The sequence below is a fragment of the Protomyctophum parallelum genome, assembly GCF_964188405.1.
Source record: "Protomyctophum parallelum genome assembly, chromosome: 6".
In the NCBI taxonomy this organism is placed as follows: Eukaryota; Metazoa; Chordata; class Actinopteri; order Myctophiformes; family Myctophidae; genus Protomyctophum; species Protomyctophum parallelum.
Window position 1 is genome coordinate 32,738,238 of NC_139701.1, and position 22,326 is coordinate 32,760,563.

Sequence of the window (22,326 nt, forward strand, 5' to 3'; positions counted from 1 at the left end):
ACTTGGTCAACCGGAAATACGTCATTTTCGCGCGAATCGCTGCTTGCTGCTGGTGTTTGTGTAATAATCGTAAATCGATTCTTCCTTTCTAAAGTTGAGAGAAAAGCCTGGCGTTGCTGTGGACTGTGGGCAATCGTCTTGTCATTTTCTTGTATCTGATATAGTTTTATCTTTGAGGAGTTTGAGCTCGCTCGGCACTTTGTCAACCATGGTCCGATACTTTACAAGATTGAGGGTGCGACGAATCTACAAGTGGGGTGGCAGGCCGACCAACCAGAATAGGAAATTGCAGACCAATGAATATGCGTAAGTCGTAACTTCTACCCAAACATAGGCTACTACTAATGGTATATTTTCTGAAACGTACCGTAGATTTGTGCATTTTTAAATCCATACTCTAAACATTTGCTTTTGATGTGATTCAATTATTATTATTTATGTCTGCCATATTGTAGGTCCTTGTATATCAGTGTAGAGGGACTTCCACGGTGCACACGAGTAACGACTGGCCAACATATTCTCATTGAAGGGGATGATGAAGACAGTCCTTATGTGGGGAAGCTCATCAAACTATTTGGTGATGGTGAGGACATTTCCAGTTCCATTATTACATTACATTATGGAGGTGCTTTTGGATGTGTTTTACATAACATTTTGCCTTCAGAAGCTTTTTCCCTTCACAAGCTAACAAAGAGGTTGGCTGCCTCTAGCCACTTTCGGGACCCCTGTTTACCTTTTCTGTATTTGGGGAGAGAAAAGGTAAACAAGAGTCCCAGAAGAATGCCACAGAGATGTGAATTCTGAGGTTCTTGTTACAGAAGAGATCTTCTATGTTTTCAGCCAGTGGAACACAGAAAAAGACACAAGATCTCTTCTATGTTTTCAGCCAGTGGAACACAGAAAAAAGACATGAGATAACTTCTGTTTTCAGCCAGTGGAACACAGGAAAAAGACATAAGATAAGTTAACTTCTGTTTTCAGCCAGTGGAACACAGGAAAAGACACAACATCTCTTCTATATTTTCAGTCGGTGGAACACAGAAAAAGGCACTGGTTGACTGGTTCGTGCGTGTGTCAGAGGTTCCAAAAGGGAAGGTGAAATTGCTGGGCAGAGAGCCACACCCACAGGAAGTCTTTTACTACCAAGGACACTCATGTGACAATGAGATTGATGCAGAGTCCATCATTAGCGCTGTGCAGGTAAATCTGAACATGGATGTCCATGAAGTTCCAGTTTACTGTCTTTCAACACTAAAAGTAAAAGTATTAATCTGACCAGCAAGTGACAATTGGGTCACATTTGTGCACTCTCTTTGTGCATTTGTGCACTCTCTCTGTTTTACAACTTTACTCTATTCTACAGTTACAGCTTACTCTACACTGTTTGAGGAAAGCACAGTACAAGGTCTGTTAAGAGGATTGAAATACCCAGAAAATCACACAAAGTTTACATTGGGTTCCTCTATTTTCAATTAATCAGAACATTAATACAATACAACATACAAATATACAGTACTATGCAAAAGGGGAAAATATCATATAGAAATCAAAAGGAAAGAAAAGTACAGTAAGGGCTTGGGGGTACTTTGCTTTTGAATTGTAGCCACCCGTAAGTGCTCTTGGAGAGTGGTTTTGAATAGGGATGGGAATTATCGATTAATGCATGAATTGATAGCTGATAAGTTTTGATAAGCTTATCGATTGATTAACCGGTTAGTTGATTAGCAGCGTTTAAAAAAACAATTGGAGAATCTTTATTTCCCTCAATGTCTAACATAACAATCTATACTTTGCTGATGTACAGAAAGAATACAAAAGGCATATTATATTCCTTAATCAAATAGTTATTTGACCATTTGCGATACAGGGCCAGGCAGTGGCATCTTTGTATAAGAAATCAAATCAACGTTTTGATTAATTGAATGTTAAAAGTTCAGGTTTTTTTGGGTGCAATTGAGCTCACAAAACCTAACCGTACTTACTCTTTTAATGTCACAATCCGTTTAACATTGAAGGAGTCAGAGCCGAAGAGTTTGATCAATCCTCAAGGGTGCCCCCCCCCCCCCCCCCCCCCGCAGCCCCGCCTCCCCGCACCCCCCCCCCCACCCCCCCCCCCGCCGCAGCGCGGAAAAAAATAAGTTTACTACTTTTAAAGCAGCTTCTATAGGCCAATGTCCAAGCCAAGGTGAGGACTTTCAGGACTATATTATTATTATTAAGAGAGAGAGAGAGAGGGAGAGAGATATAGAGAGATACGAAGGGAGAGAGAGAGAGAGATCATAGGCGGCGGGTGCGTTTTACCTTTGGGTAGGCTACAGAATTGCGTTGGGGGGGACTGTCGCGCGGATTTATTTATTTCCCAAATGGTCTAAAAATGAGTTCTTTAGCATACTTTTACCAATGAATACCAATGAATTCTCGAGTCAGTGTGTAGTTAGCCTGACCTAAGCAGAGACATTTCTGGTCTAGAGGGGCGGGTCGCGCCTCAGAAATGCGCGCACCCTGATTGGATCTCATCGATCTGTCCGTCACCCCCGGCCCCTCCTCTCCCCCCTAGTGCAGCGCCACGTCACATCATTTAGAGCGACGCCCACCCGGAAGGGTTGACTCCCACTTTTAGACTGGTTCAGCCCACGGCTTTTTCCAGGCTTTCATCTTTCGCGCAGACGAAATGAAAGCCTGAATATCGAGGCTAGTGTGTAGTCTCACTAGTCTGTGGTTAGGTCTCTTTGGTGAATTCTTGATCAGTGTTATTGGGCGCGTTCGGAAATAGCGCACTGAGCCCACTGTGCAATGCAAACTAATAGGCGAGTGTGCTCCGGTGTGGTATTTCCGAACGCGCCCTTTATGTCACGCCTCAAGAACAACTACAAAAGAAACCCGATTAGCACTTTTTAACACCTCTTGGACGGCCGGTGTCTCTCAAGACAGACTGTTGCCTGAGGAACAACAGGGGAGGCGCTGTTTTCCCGAATATTTGACGTTGGGATTCTCAGATTGCCGGCGGAGAGGTCCAAAATGTTCGGAATTCCCAGAAAATATGTAATGTAAATGTAAAATGTCCACGAAAATCTTCATGGGGGCCAAAAGGGGCCCTAGGATTCTTCATGGGGGCCATGGCCCCGTGGCCCCCACAGACTCTACGTCGCTGGAAGGAGTACTTTTAGGTTGGACTGTCATTGTAATTAATATAATTGACCACATTAAATGTCTGACATTTTACCCACAGGTCAAGCACCTCCCTGAGGCAGCTCCGTTCCCAGAATGTGACAGCAAGGACACATTGTACGTGAAGCGCTCCTGGGACAGTAAGACCTTCAGAGAGCTGGACCCGGCGCTGTTGGAGGACTCCGCTGAGGCTTCCCCTCCTGCTTCTCTCCTTCCCCGACCGAGCCTCCCTCCTTCACCTCCATGTTCGCCACCTGCTGCTGCGCCTGCATCCAGAGGCTCCGCTCGGCGTGCTCTCCCCACCCCCGATCCCACAGTGATGCGCAAGGCAGGGTCTGTGGCTCACACCCGGGGCACCATGAGCGCTGGCAAGTTGGGATGCTCCAATGCAGAGTCCATCTACTCGGCCTCCAAGCTGTCTGCCTCCAAGATTATGAGTGCAAAGAGGCAGGCCAAGATGGCCAGGACACCGGGCATCCGCAAGAAGCTGGAGCTCGGCAGTGAGTTTCTCCGAAGGAAATCGCTGTTACTTTCGAGCAAACTTTTCTACTTAAAGACCTAGTGAAATGAAAAAGTTTTAACGGTTTTAGAGCATATCCGTGGTATGGGCATACCTAACACTAGATGCCAAAACAATGGGCAAATATACTAGGTTTCATTTCGTGCTGGTGTTGCGCACTGAAAATTGTTGATCTACAAGCTCACAATATGTTGCAAGTGTCTGTGCATGACTTGATGTGCAACCAAGTATAAAACAGGCATTACGTTTTCATTAATATCGCGGAATACAATTATCTGCATGTTATTCTCTGGTCCTTTAGGTCCAACAAAGGAGATACTACTGGCACAGGTGGATGTCCTCAGCCAGCTGTTGGACGAGGAGATGGAGTCTGAGCAGGATTCTGAGGAGATGCTAGCCCAAAGGCTGTCCCCCGACTCCCCACCACAGTCCTACAGCCTGAAACCCAGGAAGGCAGGCAGCAGGCCTACTGGGTCTCCAGACAGCATCCAGCTGAAACCTGCAGCTGTCAGTCTGAGTAGACTGTCCTTTGCTGACATGGATAATCAGTCCTCTTCTGCTGAACACGACTCCACCAAGTAAGGACGTCATACACACACTTTGTCCAAATAGTGATGCTCTGCTCATGCTTCATATAATATGATCCTTAATTCTAACATTTTGCTGCTTCTATTTCCACCTATATGAGTGACATATAAAACTCTTCTTGGTGTTTCATTCTATGTACTTTATATACTACTTAACGGTTTCAGCCCTACCTGTTCAAAAGTTGATTTACATGACTGAAGTGAATAGTTTGAATTAATCAAGTAACACACTTTATGTATGAATGCTTTATTTGTGTATCCAAGTTCTTCTGATTTTAAGTAGGTTTACATGGGAAGTCCAGAACAAGATGATTTGGTGACTATTAGGGAGATTAGGGAGTAATGTTTAGTGAAATGAGATTACTCTCTTCTACAGTCTCATAGGTCAGCCATCCTGTGCATTGGTTATCGACGACTTCACACTTGACTCAACCTGCATTGTCCTTCTAGTTGGACTAATTGATTCCCTAAGTCTGTCCTACCCCTTCTAGGGAGCTATTTGTGAGTTGTTCCCTGGAGGAGGATGTTTTTGAAACGGAGTTACCAACGGTCTTGGCAAAGACCCCTAGGAAGAGACTAGCAACCCCCAGGAGAATTTATACCACAAGGGGGCAGAAGTGAGTGGGCCACCCTGTTTGATGTTCAGACTAGAGCACAGGGTGAATGCCCAAACTGGGATTTTATGACCAGACGTGGCAAGCCAGCACAGTACGTTTGTATTGAGTAATATACGCTTTAGTGCTGTGCTGGCTCACACATCCTCACGCTTTGAAACTGGTGTTGAACACATGGTGGTGGGGTGTCGTGAAAAGGAGAGCACACATCTTAATTCCATCCACGAAAATATATTTTAAATATTTTTACATTTTATTTATTAAATTTTTCTGCTATGCAACAAGCTATATATGCTTAAATGATTTTAATTAGGATAAATCTGCACGACTAAAGAAGAAACTGAAGTGGGGAGAAGGCTCCACTTTGGCTTTTTATTTTACTCATGCTCTTCTGTTGCTCCAGACTGTACAACAGAAGCATTTGGAAATTGCAAGAGGCAACAGTCTGGCAACGCGAGGCTACATTCGCAGGGGAAAAAAAGTTCGATGCACTGTCCAAATCCTAAAAGTGAAATGTGACTTACTGTATGTCTGCATTCTTAGAGCTACCACTCCCTCCCGGAGGCTAGATTCATCTAGATCCACCAGGGAACCTGCACTGGGGATGCTGTAAGTACCTGTGTAATGCCTCAATGACATTGAGGATTAATGTGTGGTATTACTAGATAGTAGATAATAGACTCAAAACCAAAGCTAACTGTTCTCCTGACATGCGTATCCCCTACATAGCGTAAGTACAAACACTCTTATAATACTTCACAATATTAGTACCATTTAGCTCCCCATGCCTTGTATAGAGTTCAGAGCCATGTATGCTTGGAAGATGCATGTCTTCTTTTATGATCTGTTAAGATCTTCTGAGCACAAGTCCTACATTATGATGCACTACTTTTAGAGTAGGTCCTTGACAGTTGACATGCTTCCATAGCTGTGCTATTTTTGTTCTTTGCCGCAGCGCGGAGGTGGACAATGAGAACTCTCCCATGCTGCCAACAGCTATGACACCACGGAGCTCCAAGAGGAAATCAGCCCAGCTGGTGTCCTCACGTATCGAAAAGCAGATGTAAGTGTCCACTGAGAGAGAAGCTACTAGAAATGGCAGATCTATACGCTCACAAATATCATTCTGGTAGATCTGAGATTATTCAACTCATCGCATTGTGTGGGTGCAGATGATCTGTTATTTTCGGCATGAGACACCGTCGTACGACTCTGTACCAATTAAAGGTATATTCAGTGATTTCACTTAATTCAAATATCACTTATTTTTTTGTTTTGTTGTGATAGTCCTCTCTACTATAGAGTGTGCTGGCCATATAAGGAGTTCCTCCCTGTCCCCAGTTAACCCCTGGGGGTCAAAAAACCTTAGGTTTCGTTTTTGCCTCTCTATCCTGATTGGACGAAAGGCTGGGTCCCACAGCCAAAAACGAAACCTAAGGTTTTTTTGAGTGAAATCACTGAATATACCCTGGTATATTCAGTGATTTCACTCAAAAAACCTTAGGTTTCGTTATATGGCCAGCACACTCTATAGTAGGGAGGATTATCACAACAAAACAAAAAAATAAGTGATATTTGAATTAAGTGAAATCACTGAATATACCTTTAAGCATTACTGCATAGACTTAACTGTACATCTACTGTAATGTACGTTCATTCAGAAACTGACTGGAAGTGGATATTTGACAATTGCTTTATTAGACGTCCCAACTGTCACTGTTTCCAGAGTGTTGTTGCCATAGTAACAAACTTGGCAACCAAGCAGTCTTAAGTGAAGAGAGGTTAACAGAGTGGACGATTGTTCAGCTTTTGATGTGGCACCAAAAATACATCAATATAATCATGTATGTATACACAGGTAAATCGGGCTCAAGTGGGCTCATGATGGATGTAATCCACTTTGTTGATTTGTTGTATAGTATAAATGAAAAAGTTATAAATAGAATAATTGCTAATAAGGTAACCGATAGTTGCATCATATACTGTACAACCTATACGAGAACGTCAAATGAGAACCCTTGATGTTTGAGCTATGAACAAACTGAGCTATGCATTGTGGTTTGTTGTAGGAGAATGTTGCAGGGCAGTGACTCAGACGGAGAGGATGGAGACGACTTTCTCCCGTCTATGAAGGAGCTTAATTACAGCAGTGAGGATGAAGAGGAGGAGGGAGAGGAGCAGGATAGTGAGGAGGAGGAGGAGGAGGAGGAGGTGGTGGTGGTGGTGAAGAGGAGTACACGAGCGGCGGCAGGATCCCGCACACCTTGCTCCACACAGAAAACTCGCTCCTCCACCAGGACCCCTCGCAAAACTCCCACCAAGAAGGTATGGTCGTCTTGCCAGTCTAATGCTCCCACTCGCAAGAGCTGGTTTCCAGGATACTCGATAATAATAACACTTGTATACTGTAACACTCAAAACGATGCTAAAAAATGGTTACTATAGCTTATTTCCATAATTCTTTTCACATGTTTTGGTGCTTTTTTCCCTCAATTTCATAAAATTGTCCTTATCAGTCAAGCTGCAGCCCTTTATTATTGTAGATTCTGTCTCGTTGCGTTGCAAGATTGTTTTTGTGTGAAGAGCGTTTTTAGGGAAGCCTCCATGACTGTTTGCCTTTAATGGACAGGTCGCGCCCAGTACCCCACGGACACCTCGTCATGCCACACCCAGTATCCCCAGCCGCACGCTGCCAGCCAGACAGCCCGCTAATGTTCTGGAGGAGGCCAGAACCAGGTGAGATGGAACATCCGTACATCATAGCTCATGTGCATTCCGTAGGTCAGTGGTTCTCAAACATTTTAATTTTAACAGACTCCCAGTTTGTTATGTATTATGCCACAGACCTCCATAACTCAATAGTGTGTACAAATGGAACCACAACCCTTATGGGCCTTAAGGGTCCATTAACTTATCAATAATTTAGCTGGGAACCCCCTCAAGGACCCCTGAGGTTCCCCAACCCCACTTTGAGAACCACTGCTAGTTTTCTATTGAAGCAAAGTAGTCCGGGAGAAAAGTAGTGATTTCCAGGTGTAGTTTTCATTGAATATGTAAAGATGCACATGGGCATATTAACGTGTGTGCATGCACACTGTCTAATACCAGGCTGCACGTGTCCGCTGTACCCGAATCTCTGCCATGCCGAGAGCAGGAGTTTCAGGACATCTATAACTTTGTGGAGAGCAAAATCATGGATGGCACTGGAGGGTAAGTAGAAAGACCTCAGTCACTAATTCATGTACTTGGAAATCCATGTGTAGTCCCACCTGTTAGATTGCTGAGCCAGCAACCATCAGTTCTTCCTGCTGGCAGGTAAAATGTGGACATTCATGTAATAAAAAGTGTTTCTTGATAACTTGCAAATGTGTATTTTGATGCATCTATACCAACGGTTCTAAAATAATTCAGCTTTTATAGAATTTATTGTTGAATTTCAAAATCATTCATTGTTCAAGAAGACTTGATTGATTTTTCACTGACGGTACGGCTACTGCCAACCATTTAATTTGAAAAAAAACACTTCTTCTCAGTCTACTGACATGTCACTGTTTTTGTATTTCAGCTGCATGTACATCTCTGGTGTCCCCGGCACGGGAAAGACTGCTACTGTCCATGAGGTGATGCGCTGCCTGCAGCATGCCACCGACATGGACGAGGTTGCTCCGTTTCACTTCATTGAGATCAACGGCATGAAAATGACAGACCCCCATCAGGCCTATGTGCAGATATTACAGGTGAGGATGACAGACCCCCATCAGGCCTATGTGCAGATATTACAGGTGAGGATGACAGACCCCCATCAGGCCTATGTGCAGATATTACAGGTGAGGATGACGGACCCCCATCAGGCCTATGTGCAGATATTACAGGTGAGGATTGAGCCGGCTGACTAATGGGTAGTGGAGATACATATTCTACTTGACTACTTAACTCTTTGGCTGTCGGGTACGAGATTTCGTGCCTTTTTCTTCCAACGCTCGGAGTGCCAAATACGAGAGACTGGATTTTCAGTGTTAACCACTAGAGGGCGCTTGATGCCACCATCTGAATGATCCTCGGTTGCTAGGAGACACACACTACAGGCAGGAACCGGCAGTGGGTTTTTTTTCCCAGGCTGTCAAAACAAGCCTAGCTTTTAGTCAATAGTCAAATAGTTTTGATGATGAAGAGCTTGTGTCGTTCAATATTAATTAAGAAAACAATTTGTGAGTGTACAGTACGTCCGTGGAATAGTCGGACGCGTCCCCGTTATTCGGGGGCGAAAAATGAAAAATGCCTAATTAAGGTCCGTCCTAATATCTAGTCTGACTTGAAACTGAATCTATGTAAATGGTTCCTACTGAATCTGTGTCCTGACAGAAAAGAATAAATATTACACCCACATTGTGTATCCTCTAAAGTTAAGTAGTAGTTACTGTGGGCAGGGTTTGAATGACAATAACCTTTGCAACCAAAACAAATAATTAAAACATTGACTTTTATCACCAAAAACTATTATTGGAATATTTGATTATTATGACCCATAACAACAATTAATTGTATCTATTTCATAAAAGATTTTACTTGATTATTAAAACAAAATAAAAAATGTGTTTGATAACTGGTCATTTTAGGTAAAATTAATTTATCTCGGCGGAATATTAACTAAGCCGTGGAATCAAGGAATGTTCTCTGCGGAATTAGGAATGTTCTCTGCGGAATCAAGACTTTTTCCTCTGGATTTCTGTGGGGACTAACTAATGACTCGAATGTGTCTGGTTTGATTCAGGATGACAGGAGGCATAATATCAAAATATACATTTCCTGTTTAAGTAACCACATGTCCCCCTACTGGCCGAGGATCGAATTGAGGCACAGCACTCCCTCCTGTACCTCGACGTGCTTCTTCATTTTCAAAACTTCCTGTGCTCTGCCTAAATACCTTTTTTAATACTAATGAAAACTAAACCTGTGTGCTCCATGATCATCGTGCATCATCTGCAGAAACTGACAGGGCAGAAGGCCACATCAGACCATGCTGCAGCACTGTTGGAGAAGAGGTTCAGTAACCCCGCTCCCAAGAAGGAGACGACTGTGCTGCTGGTGGATGAGGTGAGGAACCATCCACTGTCTTGTTCTTTACCCAGAGACCAGACCTAGAGTGGCTTTTTTCATCTGTTGGCATACCATTTATATATATATATTTTCTTATTGTGTATATTCATTATTGGAGTCAGTGCCCTGGCATCTAATTTCACCATTATATCATATTCACCTCACCTGGTCTGTCGATTCCATTTTCACTATGCTGGCTACCAAGTACCAACTACAAAAGCAATGATACAATGAACATGATACATTATATGCTCTTCCATCTTAGTAGTTTGAATAGTACGGCTTCAACTAAATAGTTGCAAAGTTAACCCATTTAGGCCTGACCTCGAAATTAAATAAAAATCTTCTAAATCCTCCAGTTTTCTGAAATAAATATTTTCACGATCTACAAGCTCGTAGCGCGCCACTCGGTGGCGTGCTATGAGCTTGTAGATCTGCTATTTTCCAATAGCTAAATTAGAACATGTTTAAAACACCAAAAGGGGTTCCCGCCCAGAATGGATTAAACAAGTTACCGATTTCACTGTTTGTGTGTAAAAGCATTGTAACTCCCAATTACCTTTTACATGATGTTACTACCTCAAGTAAGTTTCAGGGCCCAATAGCCTGAGAACGAGTGTGTCATGGGTCCGACTGTCATTAGACCGACAACCTAGTATTTCAGTATGTTTGTTATAGTAGTACCGCAACAGATTTATGCTGTTGTTTGGGTCTCTACAGCTGGACCTGTTGTGGACCAGGAAGCAGAACGTGATGTACAACCTGTTTGATTGGCCGACACGGCGCCACGCCCGGCTGGTGGTTCTGACCATCGCCAACACCATGGACCTACCAGAGAGGATCATGATCAACAGGGTGGCCAGTAGACTGGTGAGAGAGCCTTAAGCCTTCATTTATACTATTATTTACAGTACTATATTATATATTTAAACTCGTATTTGACATTGGTGTTTTTTGCTTGGTAAAATGGTAAATAATGCATTTATATAACACCTTTTATCCAAAGCTCTTTACAATGCACATTACATTTGCCCATTCATACACACTTCACACACCAACAGCAGGGGAAACCATGCAAGGCACCAACCTGCTCATCGGGAGCAGGTAGGGGATTCAGTGTCTTGCTCAAGGACATCTGGACTTTAACGCAAGGGGAGCCTAGGATCAAATTGGGAACGTTCCAATTCCCAACCTCCTGAGCCACTTCCGCCCACCTTAAAATCTGTAATTTCTGTGAGCAGTATGGCTGGGCGACCTGTCTTGACACAACATGCCATATCCTCCAGTGATTCCGTTTTAAGGAGGTTGTTATAACTGGCCGTAAAGACGTGTTCTCTATCCCTGGACATGGAAACATACATATTCAGTAGTCTCCTCCCACAAGTCATCTGTGTGAACCAAGACAAAAGGAAACACATTTTGCTAATGGAGGTTTTGTTTGCTTGTGTGTTCGTTTACACCCAGGGTCTGACCAGGATGTCGTTCCAGCCTTACAGCTTTAAGCAGCTGCAACAGATCATCATGTCCAGACTGAATAAGGTGAAGGCCTTCGAAGAAGATGCTCTCCAGCTGGTTTCCAGAAAGGTAGCTATGATCCATCTCAATTCTCAACATGGTCAACATGTTGCTTTCGTTAGTGCAGTATGGGTACTGGTTTGGGAAATTGACTTAAATATATCCACTTTCCAATCCTGTAGGTGGCAGCCTTGTCTGGAGATGCTCGGCGATGTCTGGACATCTGTCGTCGGGCAACTGAGATCTGCGAACACTCAGCCTCTAACCCCTCCGCCACGGGATTGGTGGGAATGAGCCACGTGATGCAGGCGCTGGACGAAATGTTCTCTTCTGCATATATCAGTGCCATCAGGTGGGTTTCTTCTGCTGAAATTGTTAAGCGGTGAATTCGGCTATTCAGTGCTTACATTGGGATATTTAAGAACTGGAACTAGACTGCTTTAGAGAGTAAGCCCTTTATATCTGACACGATAGCATGTTGTGTACATCTGTATGTATGTGGTCAGGTGTGCATCGGTTCAGGAGCAGCTCTTCCTGAGAGCGGTCATTGCCGAGTTTCGGCGGCTGGGTTTGGAGGAGGCCACCTTCCAACAGGTAAATCATACTTACAATCTCAAGGGGGGAAAAAAATAACTTTTAATATCCATTAATTGACTCTCATTTCCACCTAATCTCTCCCTGCAGGTGTTTGTTCAGCACCAGGCCCTGTGTCGTGTGGAGGGCCTGGAGCCCCTCAGTGTCTCAGAGGGCCTGGCAGTGTGCCTGCGTCTGGGAGCGTGCCGCTTGCTGCTCCTGGAGGCCAGCCGACTGGGAGTGCTACAACGCGTCCGTCTCAATGTCAGTCAGGATGACGTGCTCTATGCTCTCAAGAGTGACTGAAGAAGACTGCCTCCTTTAAGAAGATCACATATTAACCTTGCCACTACGTTGTCATTTTATATTTGTGGTTTTCCCTCTTTTTTTTTTTTTTTATCCCAGTAAGAAAAAGTACATTTTCTGAATGGGGAAGGCAGCTTTAATCGATCATGTTGGTAGAGGTGGGACGATATGAAACTTGCATGTCACGATTGTGGATTTTTTTTTTGCGGTTAACAAGGTATAATTAAAGTTAATCAAAACATGCTTAACTTTGTTACCCCCCCACCATTCTGGGGGGAATGTATAGAGGGTTTAAGTGCCAGTGAAGTCAAAGGCCAATTCTTTTTTTTTATTTGATTTTAGGATAAATTTAATCTCATCTCTCCGATGCAATTATTGAGTGATTTTTATCACGATAAACTATAATAATTATCGTCCCGTCCTTACATGTTGGATACCGCTGCATCACTGTTTCACAAGAAGCCTCTTCAGATTCACATGACCCTTAACACATCAATACAAACGGCTTTACTCTGCTATCATTATACAAAAAACGTATCTAAATTTGCCTAATTATATTTGTTTTAGAAGTTTGTTGTGTTTTTATTAAATATCTGTGTAATTGAACTATTGTAATTGAGCTAGTTCAAAGTCTAATGTTGATTGTTTGGCTCATTTAAAATGTGATATTTTGCTCTACTTTGGAATAAACATTTTATATAATATGTTTCCCTCTTATTCACAAAATGTTATCGGGGAGGGGGGGAGCCTAACATTCAAAGCAAGAAAATTATTTCTACATGATGTACCCAGTGGGAAGTTGGAAATGGTGCACGGGTGTCTGGCTCAGGAGGTATAGTGTACCACCTGGAATCTGAAGGTTCCAGTTCGATTTACTTTATTTTCTTCGACCTCACACAGACTGCTCGGTGCCGTGGTTCTTGTATTCTTTATTTTACTGAGAATAAGGTTAGAAATACATTTAGGGTTAGTCAGTTTGACTGAGGTTATGTTTATATAGGTTTAGGCATAGTTTTACTGAGGTTAAGATTAGGAATAAGGTTAGGTTTGACCATTTAAGCATAATTTACTTGGGTTACTTTAGAAATACCAGGCTGCGCACTTCCGCCGGCTGTATGCCCGGGGCGAGTTGGTAAAGGGGCACCTTGTTTGGTATTCATTGAGTGTGCCAGCAGGTGTTGGGTGAATTCCGCATCAGCCCTCGCATTCAATGTGATCTATTACATTGCATATATCAGAATGGTTAAGGACTAAACTCAAATTCCATAATGGAGTAACCTGATGACGTCAATATGATGTCATAGACTGACCTACAGTAGATTTATTTGGCATACCTCTCCATATATGGGCAATGGAAGTTGAGATGTTATACTGGAGTCTCCATGAAAACAGTGCAACATACTGTAGTTATTTTATTGAAAACCTTATTACTATTGACTGAAACGTAATCTATTTCAACAGTTTCTTTATTGCAAATATATATATTTTTTAATACATATTTTTTATCCCACGATTTTGTAACCCATTTTTCACGACTGTGTCAATCATCTAATGTGATCCTGGGCTCTACACACCCTCCACCAACCTAGTCCCCATATATTGGGGACAAGGGGAGAGCAACGGACTTGAACTCATTCTTCCTTCATGCCTGAGTGTCCAAGTTGCTCCTTTACACCTGACAGGGGGGAGTTTTATTTTATTGCAAATATTAGAACTTATTGTAGAACTTATTTTACTCCCCGGCCTAGCCTCCACCTAGGGGAAGGAAACCTAGGTGCACCATAATAATAGTTTGCTCTTATTCCCCTCATTTCCCTTGAATCGGTCACTCCAGCATGGCAAATTATGGTGAAATTGGTGACCTGCCAAAATATGTGACAATCTTGTGGACTTAACACATGGAAGTCTTTAAATACATGGCCTAAATACCGCTAGGTTGAACTCTACTAATGAACAAACTGCAATGATTTACAGTACGAGTCACAGGTAGTATCCCCCCCCCCAGAGAGGACGTATAGGGCCTTATAGTCCTACTCCTCCCAGCCCAAATCACACCATTTCAAACAATATGTTTTTTGACTGGGGGGTCATATTTTGACAGCAGGAATTGCCTGTCATAATTTGACCCCCCAGCATCAGGATGTATTAGGATGTTGATATTCATTCATCAGCCAACACTCCCCACTTACAGGTATCACACCGGTCAACGATCGAGATATTATCTTGACCGGTCGAGATAATATTATCTTGACTCTGGTTATACTTATTGTGGTCAGTGATTGCCATTGCTAGACTGTTTAACTTTATCTCTGGGGTTGTATGGAACTGTACTTTAATATTGTTACAATATTGGTAGTTTTAACTGGATTGCTAACCCTTGTGTGTTTGGGGGAAACTCAATGCCTCAGTCTCATTGGCTTATCTGTGTTTTGGGGAACCCAATTTATAGCGGTTATTCATTCTATTCCTTGATACAAACATCAAGATGGCGTAGTCATACATTTTATTAAGTAAATTCCTTGTCCAACAGGTTACATTCGTGTAAATGGAGGTGAACAATTTACCACACAAACATTTCATAAACAGATTAGAAGGGTAATACACACTGCATACACACAACAGACATCATAGCCAAATGCTCAAATGCAATAGGCTTAATCTAAATTTGACTCAATGTGGCTTACATATACACAGACCAACCGTAATGTTGCAGCCTGTGATTTTGTGATCTCGAGGCTTGTCTTCTGATTGATATCTAGACCTATGCTGTGGGAATACTACACAGAACAGAGTGGAGGCTCAATGCGTTAAAGAGCACCAATGACATCTAGTGGCCAAACGTGAGTTAGTACACTCTTCAAATCACCGCCACACACCAAAGAAAAGGAAAAAATAAGAAGGGAAAAAACCGTTTCATCACCAGCAACTAAAGCATGAGATTCAGAGATTGCCACAGAAACACATGCAGTACGTCACGTGGACCCTGATAAAGTCAGTGGAAAGAGATGTGTTGGCACAGCTACAGTAGCCTACAAGGTTGGGGCCTGTGTCTGCCAGAATCCAATCTGTCACCTTTGTTTTATTGATATTTTATTTTAAACCGTGCAGCTTACATATCTGTTATTAACTGTTAACATTTGGAACTACCTCATTGCATTGTTATTTTTAATCACAGACGTTTTTATAGGTCATTTACCCTAGTGTATACACTGCATGCTCATCCTGTTCTGACTTTCTTTTATTTCATCCTCTATTTCTTTCCTCCTTGCTTGAAATTGGCAAATGTTGGGAGCTTGTTCAACAAATATTTTTACCTATACTTTTCATACATTTAAACCTGTGATGTGACAATAAAAGTGTAGGTCAAAATTCTGAGAGGGCACAATTGGAGCAGGGCAAAGAAGGTCTTTCATCAGTAAGAATAAAATAAGAAATAAAGTAAAGAATCTCCACTGACATATCCTGACATTTGCATGATATTTGACATATTCAAAGGCTTTTGGGGGATTCATTGTTAGAAATGCTTCAACAATGTATTTATTTTCCTTTTTCCACACAAATGACAATACAAATATACAAAGAAACAATGAACATTACAAGACAATTACTAAAGCAAAACAACAATAACCAAAAAAACAAACAAAAAAACAACAGCACTACTCCTCTTCAGCTCCATCCATTAAATGTGACAAATTATTGTTCTATATAACTTATAAAACGGCGCGGCCCCAAGAATGTTTGTTAAGGACGTTTGTCCTTAAGAATGTATGTAATCTTTTCCAAAGGTAAACATAAAGACAATTCCCTGAACCACTGTGTAATACTTGGTTTGTCTGGCCTCTTCCAGGTCAATGCTATCACTCTCTTAGCTTGTAAAAGACATATATATCTATAAACATTTGTTCATTACGCTTTATCTTGTGTCCCTCTGGATAGACCGAGCAGGAAGAACTTTGGTTCTGGTACAATATTTATTGACAAAATCTTCTGGTGCATACATCCGGGATATTACAATTATACTTATTAAGTTTAACTGGTGTGATGTACACTCTCATAAGCCAATTGTATTGTAGAAGTTTTAGACGAGTATTCCCAGTCTGGGATTGAGCTTGTGCACAAGCCATACTCCATTGTTCCACTGTTAAATCCTCCTGAATATCTGTTCTCCAGGCATTACAACAGCATCATTTGGTAGAAACAACTTTCAAATTTTTAATCTGATAGGGCCTATAATTAAGTATAATAGTGTTTGTAGTATAATTGCTGGGTCTAATATGGAATGATATGCCTTGTATACAGCATCATTAGGTGCATACATAGAGTTTTGGTCTAATTTTCTATAATGTACGACTTGTTATGTCCTATTTTATTTACTGTAAAATAGCCAAATGGTCATATGAATCTAAGCAATACGTGAAAAGGATTAATGTAATACCGAATAGCGTTTCGGAATACACGTGAGGTTTTTATTCTTCACAATATTAAAGTCCAAAACCAGAGTTCACAAAGAACAGAGATGAGGAGGTGGTTATTATTAATCCCTGAGGGAAGATTAGCATGTTGCAGCTCGAATCAAGACTATATAAAAAACAATACTCAACAACATACACTAAACAACAACAACCACAAACAAACTCACACACATCAAACACATGGACTCACTCGCACCCGGCATGGGACTGGTTTTCCAAGATGGAGTTGAGTTTGTCCCTCATCCTCCCAGCCCACCCAGCTCTAGGCCAACAACAGACATTCTTTATATTATTGAGCTTGTGCAGCTCCCAGTCCCAGACATTGATGCTACCTCCCCAGTATATACAGAATGTTGGCTACCGCCTATTACGCACAAGGATTACAGCATGCTCTCTCTGTTGCTATTGAGCTTGTATCTGTAAAGAAAAACAAGGCTTAGTGGAGGTGTATGTTAAGAATGATTAACATACAATTTCAAATGAGAATATCTGAATACACAGACCCTTTTATTATTATTTATAAAATAAATATACAAATAAACGACTCCCTATAAGAGTTATGTTCAGGAGGAAGGACCTCACTTCATCACATCATGTCTTATTTCACATTCTACACAAAACTCTCTCTCTCTCTCTCTCTCTCTCTCTCTCTCTCTCTTATATACAAGTATTGTATAAATACAAACATATATTTGTGCATGGAACACATCACATTGCCTGTCACAGTAAAAACCACAAAAAAGATTAAATCAGAAATCCCGGTGAAAATAACAATGACCAATTCATTATGTATTAGCCCTACTTATTAATTATCGTGAATCAATAATTACTACTATAATATAATATCTATACATGCATATGTCTGCTCCCTCTGCTGCAGCAATAATTCTATAATTTATTTATATACTTACAGTTTATATAATGCACAATACATGGTGACTAATTTCCCACTGCTTCATATTGCTTTAACCATATTCCACTTAAACCATGCACAATGATATCATATGAATCATATGCATCATAACTGATGCTCTCCATGTTTGTCATTTCTTCAACAATGTCACTTTGACATGCTACTGTGGTATTATATACCAGGCCGCTGATTTGTTTAATATGATGGATATGCTGATTTTTAATTATGCACCTTATGTTTACTCACTGGTTTGTATATTGATTTGACTGTACCTTACTGTTATTTCTATTAAGTTTGCATTCTCTATTTTCACTTTCTCTCTTCTAACTCTTCCTGTAACTGCAATGTTGAGAGCCTGCACACAAAAAAAACAATTCACTCGTATACAGTTGATTCTAATTCTGATATATTTATAAATGCATAATAATGCCAAGCATATTATTATAAACATCAGCAGAAAATAAACACAAATTGTGTGTGTGTGTGTGTGTGTGTGTGTGTGTGTGTGTGTGTGTGTGTGTGTGTGTGTGTGTGTGTGTGTGTGTGTGTGTGTGTGTGTGTGTGTGTGTGTGTGTGTGTGTGTGTGTGTGTGTGTGTGTGCGTGCACATTCTGATCCACCACTGTTAGTGATCCATGACAGCGAAGGCGATGAGACTCAGCAGCAGAGAGCTCACACTGAGACTAAAAGACACAGCGTGGTTCACGTTGATTATGTGAGGAAATCTTGGAGGATCAATTGGAAGAAAGGGCCTGCATCCCATATGGCCAGTAGTTCCCTCAGTTATGTTGCCAAAGAAGGAGGTGAAGTTGAAGCACAGGTTGGTTGAAACACAGCCTCGCTGGAATATAGTAAAAACTTTGGCAACCGCTGTAGGTTTTGGAAGGAAAAAAAAAGTGATGTCCAGGGTTTAGATATGTAGTGTCTTACAACAGTGGAATCATCCAGTATAGTATTGAATTGAAGGTCATGATATATGATATGTATTTATGTTGGACTTATTCATTTTTTCAACACCAAATCTCTTTGGCAAGAGTGAGTGTGCATGTGTGTGTGTGTGTGTGTGTGTGTGTGTGTGTGTGTGTGTGTGTGTGTGTGTGTGTGTGTGTGTGTGTGTGTGTGTGTGTGTGTGTGTGTGTGTGTGTGTGTGTGTGTGTGTGCGTGTGTGTGCGCGCGTGTGTGCATGCATTATGTGATGGTGGGGGTGTTTGAGGGATTAGTGGACAATGTCCAGATAAAATAACTCACAAGTTTGAAAAAAGCATCGATCTTCCACTCCCTGACATGGAAACATGGATAGACATTTAAAATCATCATTTGGGCTTTCTCCTGGCATATCTCGGTCGTTGCAGGAACGACACAATTTACCATTGGGCTTGGCATCAGGCTCTGCAATGCAAACAAGAACCTCACATTAGTTCTCAATTTCTATAGCAACTCATATAAATGTAAAGATAGATAAAAGGTAGATAATGTAATAACAAATAATAAAGGTAACAACAACTCAGAAGTAATAAAAACGTAGGCTATAATGTAAAAAAGGAAATATGATTTTGTGCATAATGTTATTCTTAGACCTGTTACATTAAATCAGCTATTCAATCAGTGATGTAAACACTATGAATTCTACATCTGTACATTTTAAGAGACATATAGACCTACTTCATTATTACCTTTTGGTCTCATTATGGTATTACATTAATAATAGCTTCACAACCTCTCTGTTTTTCTGCGTGACTCAATACTCATCAATTAAGATGTTACATTTCCTGTCCTTTTCCAAAACTCTCTCTCTCTCTCTCTCTCTCTCTCTCTCTCTCTCTCTCTCTCTCTCTCTCTCTCTCTCTCTCTCTCTCTCTCTCTCTCTCTCTCTCACTCACTCACACTCACTCTCTCACTCTCTCTCATTTATCTAATCAAAAGCATGTGTGTTCTATAAACACAAAACAACTAAAACAATACCTAGTGATTGGACAGTGTTTATCCAGTTGAGCTCCTACCTGGAAAAGGCAAAGAGTGGTTGTTGCAGTTGTCTTCCTGACAGCATTCAAAGGCTGCAGATACTCGATGATGCCGCTGGTTCCACGAGGCCTCATCCCGAACGTTATTACGGTTTGGGCAGGACTGTGTACAAGTTCTTATATCGAAAGATCTATTGGGGGATTCGGTCTCGTTGAATGCTAGAAGGGAATGAAATACAAATGAATGAAGAATTGTGACAGTATGGTGACAAATACATGTAAGAAAGTTAGTGGTGTTGGTTAATGGTTAGTATCCCACAACAGTTTCCCCAAGATTTGAATATTTTTGTACGTACTTGTCACAGTGGCGGATACACACACCGCTTCGCGAAATGGACAAGTGAGGATTTTTATGTCCCCCTCATCACATTCTTTGTCTCGACAGGATAAGCATGTTATTGCACATTCAACTGCAATGGAAATAAACAGTTTTAATGAAACATAAAGAATTTAGACAATGTATTTTAGGTTAAACAAAAGGTAGTGTTTTTATATTAAAAACATACATTATCTCATATAAAAAACAAGATTTAGTATAACATTTACATGAATGTGTATAAAAAACAATTGATAAAAAAAAAAAAACATTTACATGAATGTGATGAATACAAATGATGTCTAAATGAAACCTTTAAATATATGTATGTAAACCAGAGCAACTTATTTTACTGTACCTGAATAGAAAAGGGCCAAGGTCAGAAAGAGAGTCAGGATGAACTGCATAATGGATTCTTATTAGTGACAGGTCTGGAAGCAGAGCAAGCGGACAATTATATGGTAGAGCAAAACACGCCCAGCTTTGCCTTTTTTGATTGGCATTACCTTGTTTTTCTGGTTTGTTATCACACAGTGGTGGAAAGTAACTAAATACATTTACTGTACTGTACAATTTTCAAGTACTTTTTCTTCATTGAGTATATAAAAATGTAAGGAAAAAAAACATATACGTCTACTGACTGACTACCCTATTCCCTCTTACATTTCCCACTACAATTATTTGACAGCTTTATTTAGTTAAGTTACTTTTAAGTTGGGGGCAGCATTGGCCTAAAGGTTAGTGAAGCACCGGGTTCCCGGTTCGATCCCCAGACCAGCAGGAAAGATCTGGATGAGGAAGTGAATGGCCAGCAGTTACCCCTAGCTCCGGGAGGAGGGGCCCTCCCCCAACACCACTGACCCCTTTTCCACTGGTTGGGAACCGGTTCAGTTCAGAACCAGTTTTTAGTCCATGAGTCAGCCTACTAGGTGAAAATTACAAAATGTGTGATAAATATGAAAAAGCTACTCCTGTGGAAGGGTTATCGTATATTAATTTGCTTATATTGATCCTATAAACAATTTAATATAGGTATGGTTTTTCCCACTCAATTCATAATTAACGTTCCAATTTTGGAGCTCTGGCTCATGGACTACAAACTGGTTCTGAACTGAACCGGTTCCCAACTGGTGGAAAAGGGGCCACTGTGTCCTTGAGCAAGGCACTGAACTCCCAAACTTGACAACAACACTTAATAACATAATAACCGCTAACTGCAGCAAGGCTGACCTTGCTGTCTGAGATGTCTCTCGTAGCCTAACTATAAAGTATGTTACAGTTCAGGCAGTACACAATACATATCAAGTACACAGCCATGGGCGATCAGATTATAACAGTGTAGTAGAACATTATAAGCGCAATACATGCTCATTCTGACATCCAGACTTTTCTTCAAAAAGGGAGGTGATGAACTTCAGATTTTTCGGACTATTCTGAACTCCGAGATGTCCTGACTGTCGGGTCAAAAAAGCCCGTCCGAAACAGCAGTTCTTTCCAACATTAGGAGGTGCGTACCAAAATATGCTTGAGGGGGTGTCAACATATGTGTCATTGGTAGCGGCCGCCATACTTCTGGGATTGTCTGGTTTGTTTACATTAAGCAACGTCGACTCTATCCTGTTTGCTAGTATACGTTCTTTTTTTAAACTGACATCTCACCATGGTGCAGACTTGCTCAGTACATAAGTGCCACATCAGGTCATGTCGAGGGAATGAGCCAGCAAACAGAATTAGATTTTTCAGCTTTTCTAGCATGGAGACGGCATCAATTAAGGAACCCAGATTGAGTTTACAAAGAGACGTAGGATGGCTTGGATCTAGGCTAGTACGGCGCAGAGACAAAGCGTTCAAAGTATCTAAGCACAGCCGTGTTTCCATGTCCTTGTAATGTAAGGTATGTCGAGCCTGACGTTCTTTCTATCCAACCTGGTGTTGGTTCACTATATTGTCGCCAAGAACGAGCTCAAACATGGCGCCGCTAGCTTTTCAGACGCCGCCCCCCTCTTGGTGACGTACACATTTTTACACTCTATAGACCTTATGCAGACCGTGCCCATCTTGCCATTAAGTTTACTAGACATTCGGGCCGCTGCGTATGTATGAACATGAACAGTGAGGTATTGCAGGGCGTGTTGTTGCTGGTGGTGGGTCCTTATTGGTAGAGGTGCTTCGATCACGTTTTTGGGGGCCGATACTGATCACCAATGTTTTATTAATTCATCAGC

General features: G+C 41.4%; 1 protein-coding gene and 1 long non-coding RNA gene across 2 annotated transcripts; one reads left to right on the forward strand and one right to left on the reverse strand.

The window, feature by feature from the left end:
- Window positions 1–74: 74 nt before the first annotated feature.
- Window positions 75–12,565, forward strand: orc1 (origin recognition complex, subunit 1). Its single transcript, XM_083768180.1, has 17 exons — window positions 75–306; window positions 456–583; window positions 1,028–1,200; window positions 3,230–3,668; window positions 3,990–4,266; window positions 5,433–5,498; window positions 5,845–5,952; window positions 6,959–7,214; window positions 7,519–7,625; window positions 7,998–8,099; window positions 8,455–8,626; window positions 9,876–9,983; window positions 10,707–10,856; window positions 11,451–11,570; window positions 11,684–11,853; window positions 12,008–12,095; window positions 12,186–12,565. The coding sequence occupies exons 1-17, from the start codon at window positions 209–211 to the stop codon at window positions 12,378–12,380; spliced, it is 2,757 nt and encodes a 918-aa protein (XP_083624306.1). The 5' UTR covers window positions 75–208; the 3' UTR covers window positions 12,381–12,565.
- A 4,766-nt stretch (window positions 12,566–17,331) lies between these two features.
- On the reverse strand, window positions 17,332–20,523 carry LOC310859711. The gene is made up of 5 exons (XR_014569330.1): window positions 20,460–20,523; window positions 20,082–20,195; window positions 19,765–19,944; window positions 19,013–19,153; window positions 17,332–18,634 (listed from the first exon to the last, which is right to left on the reverse strand). It is a non-coding gene; the product is annotated as an uncharacterized lncRNA (long non-coding RNA).
- Window positions 20,524–22,326: the final 1,803 nt, after the last annotated feature.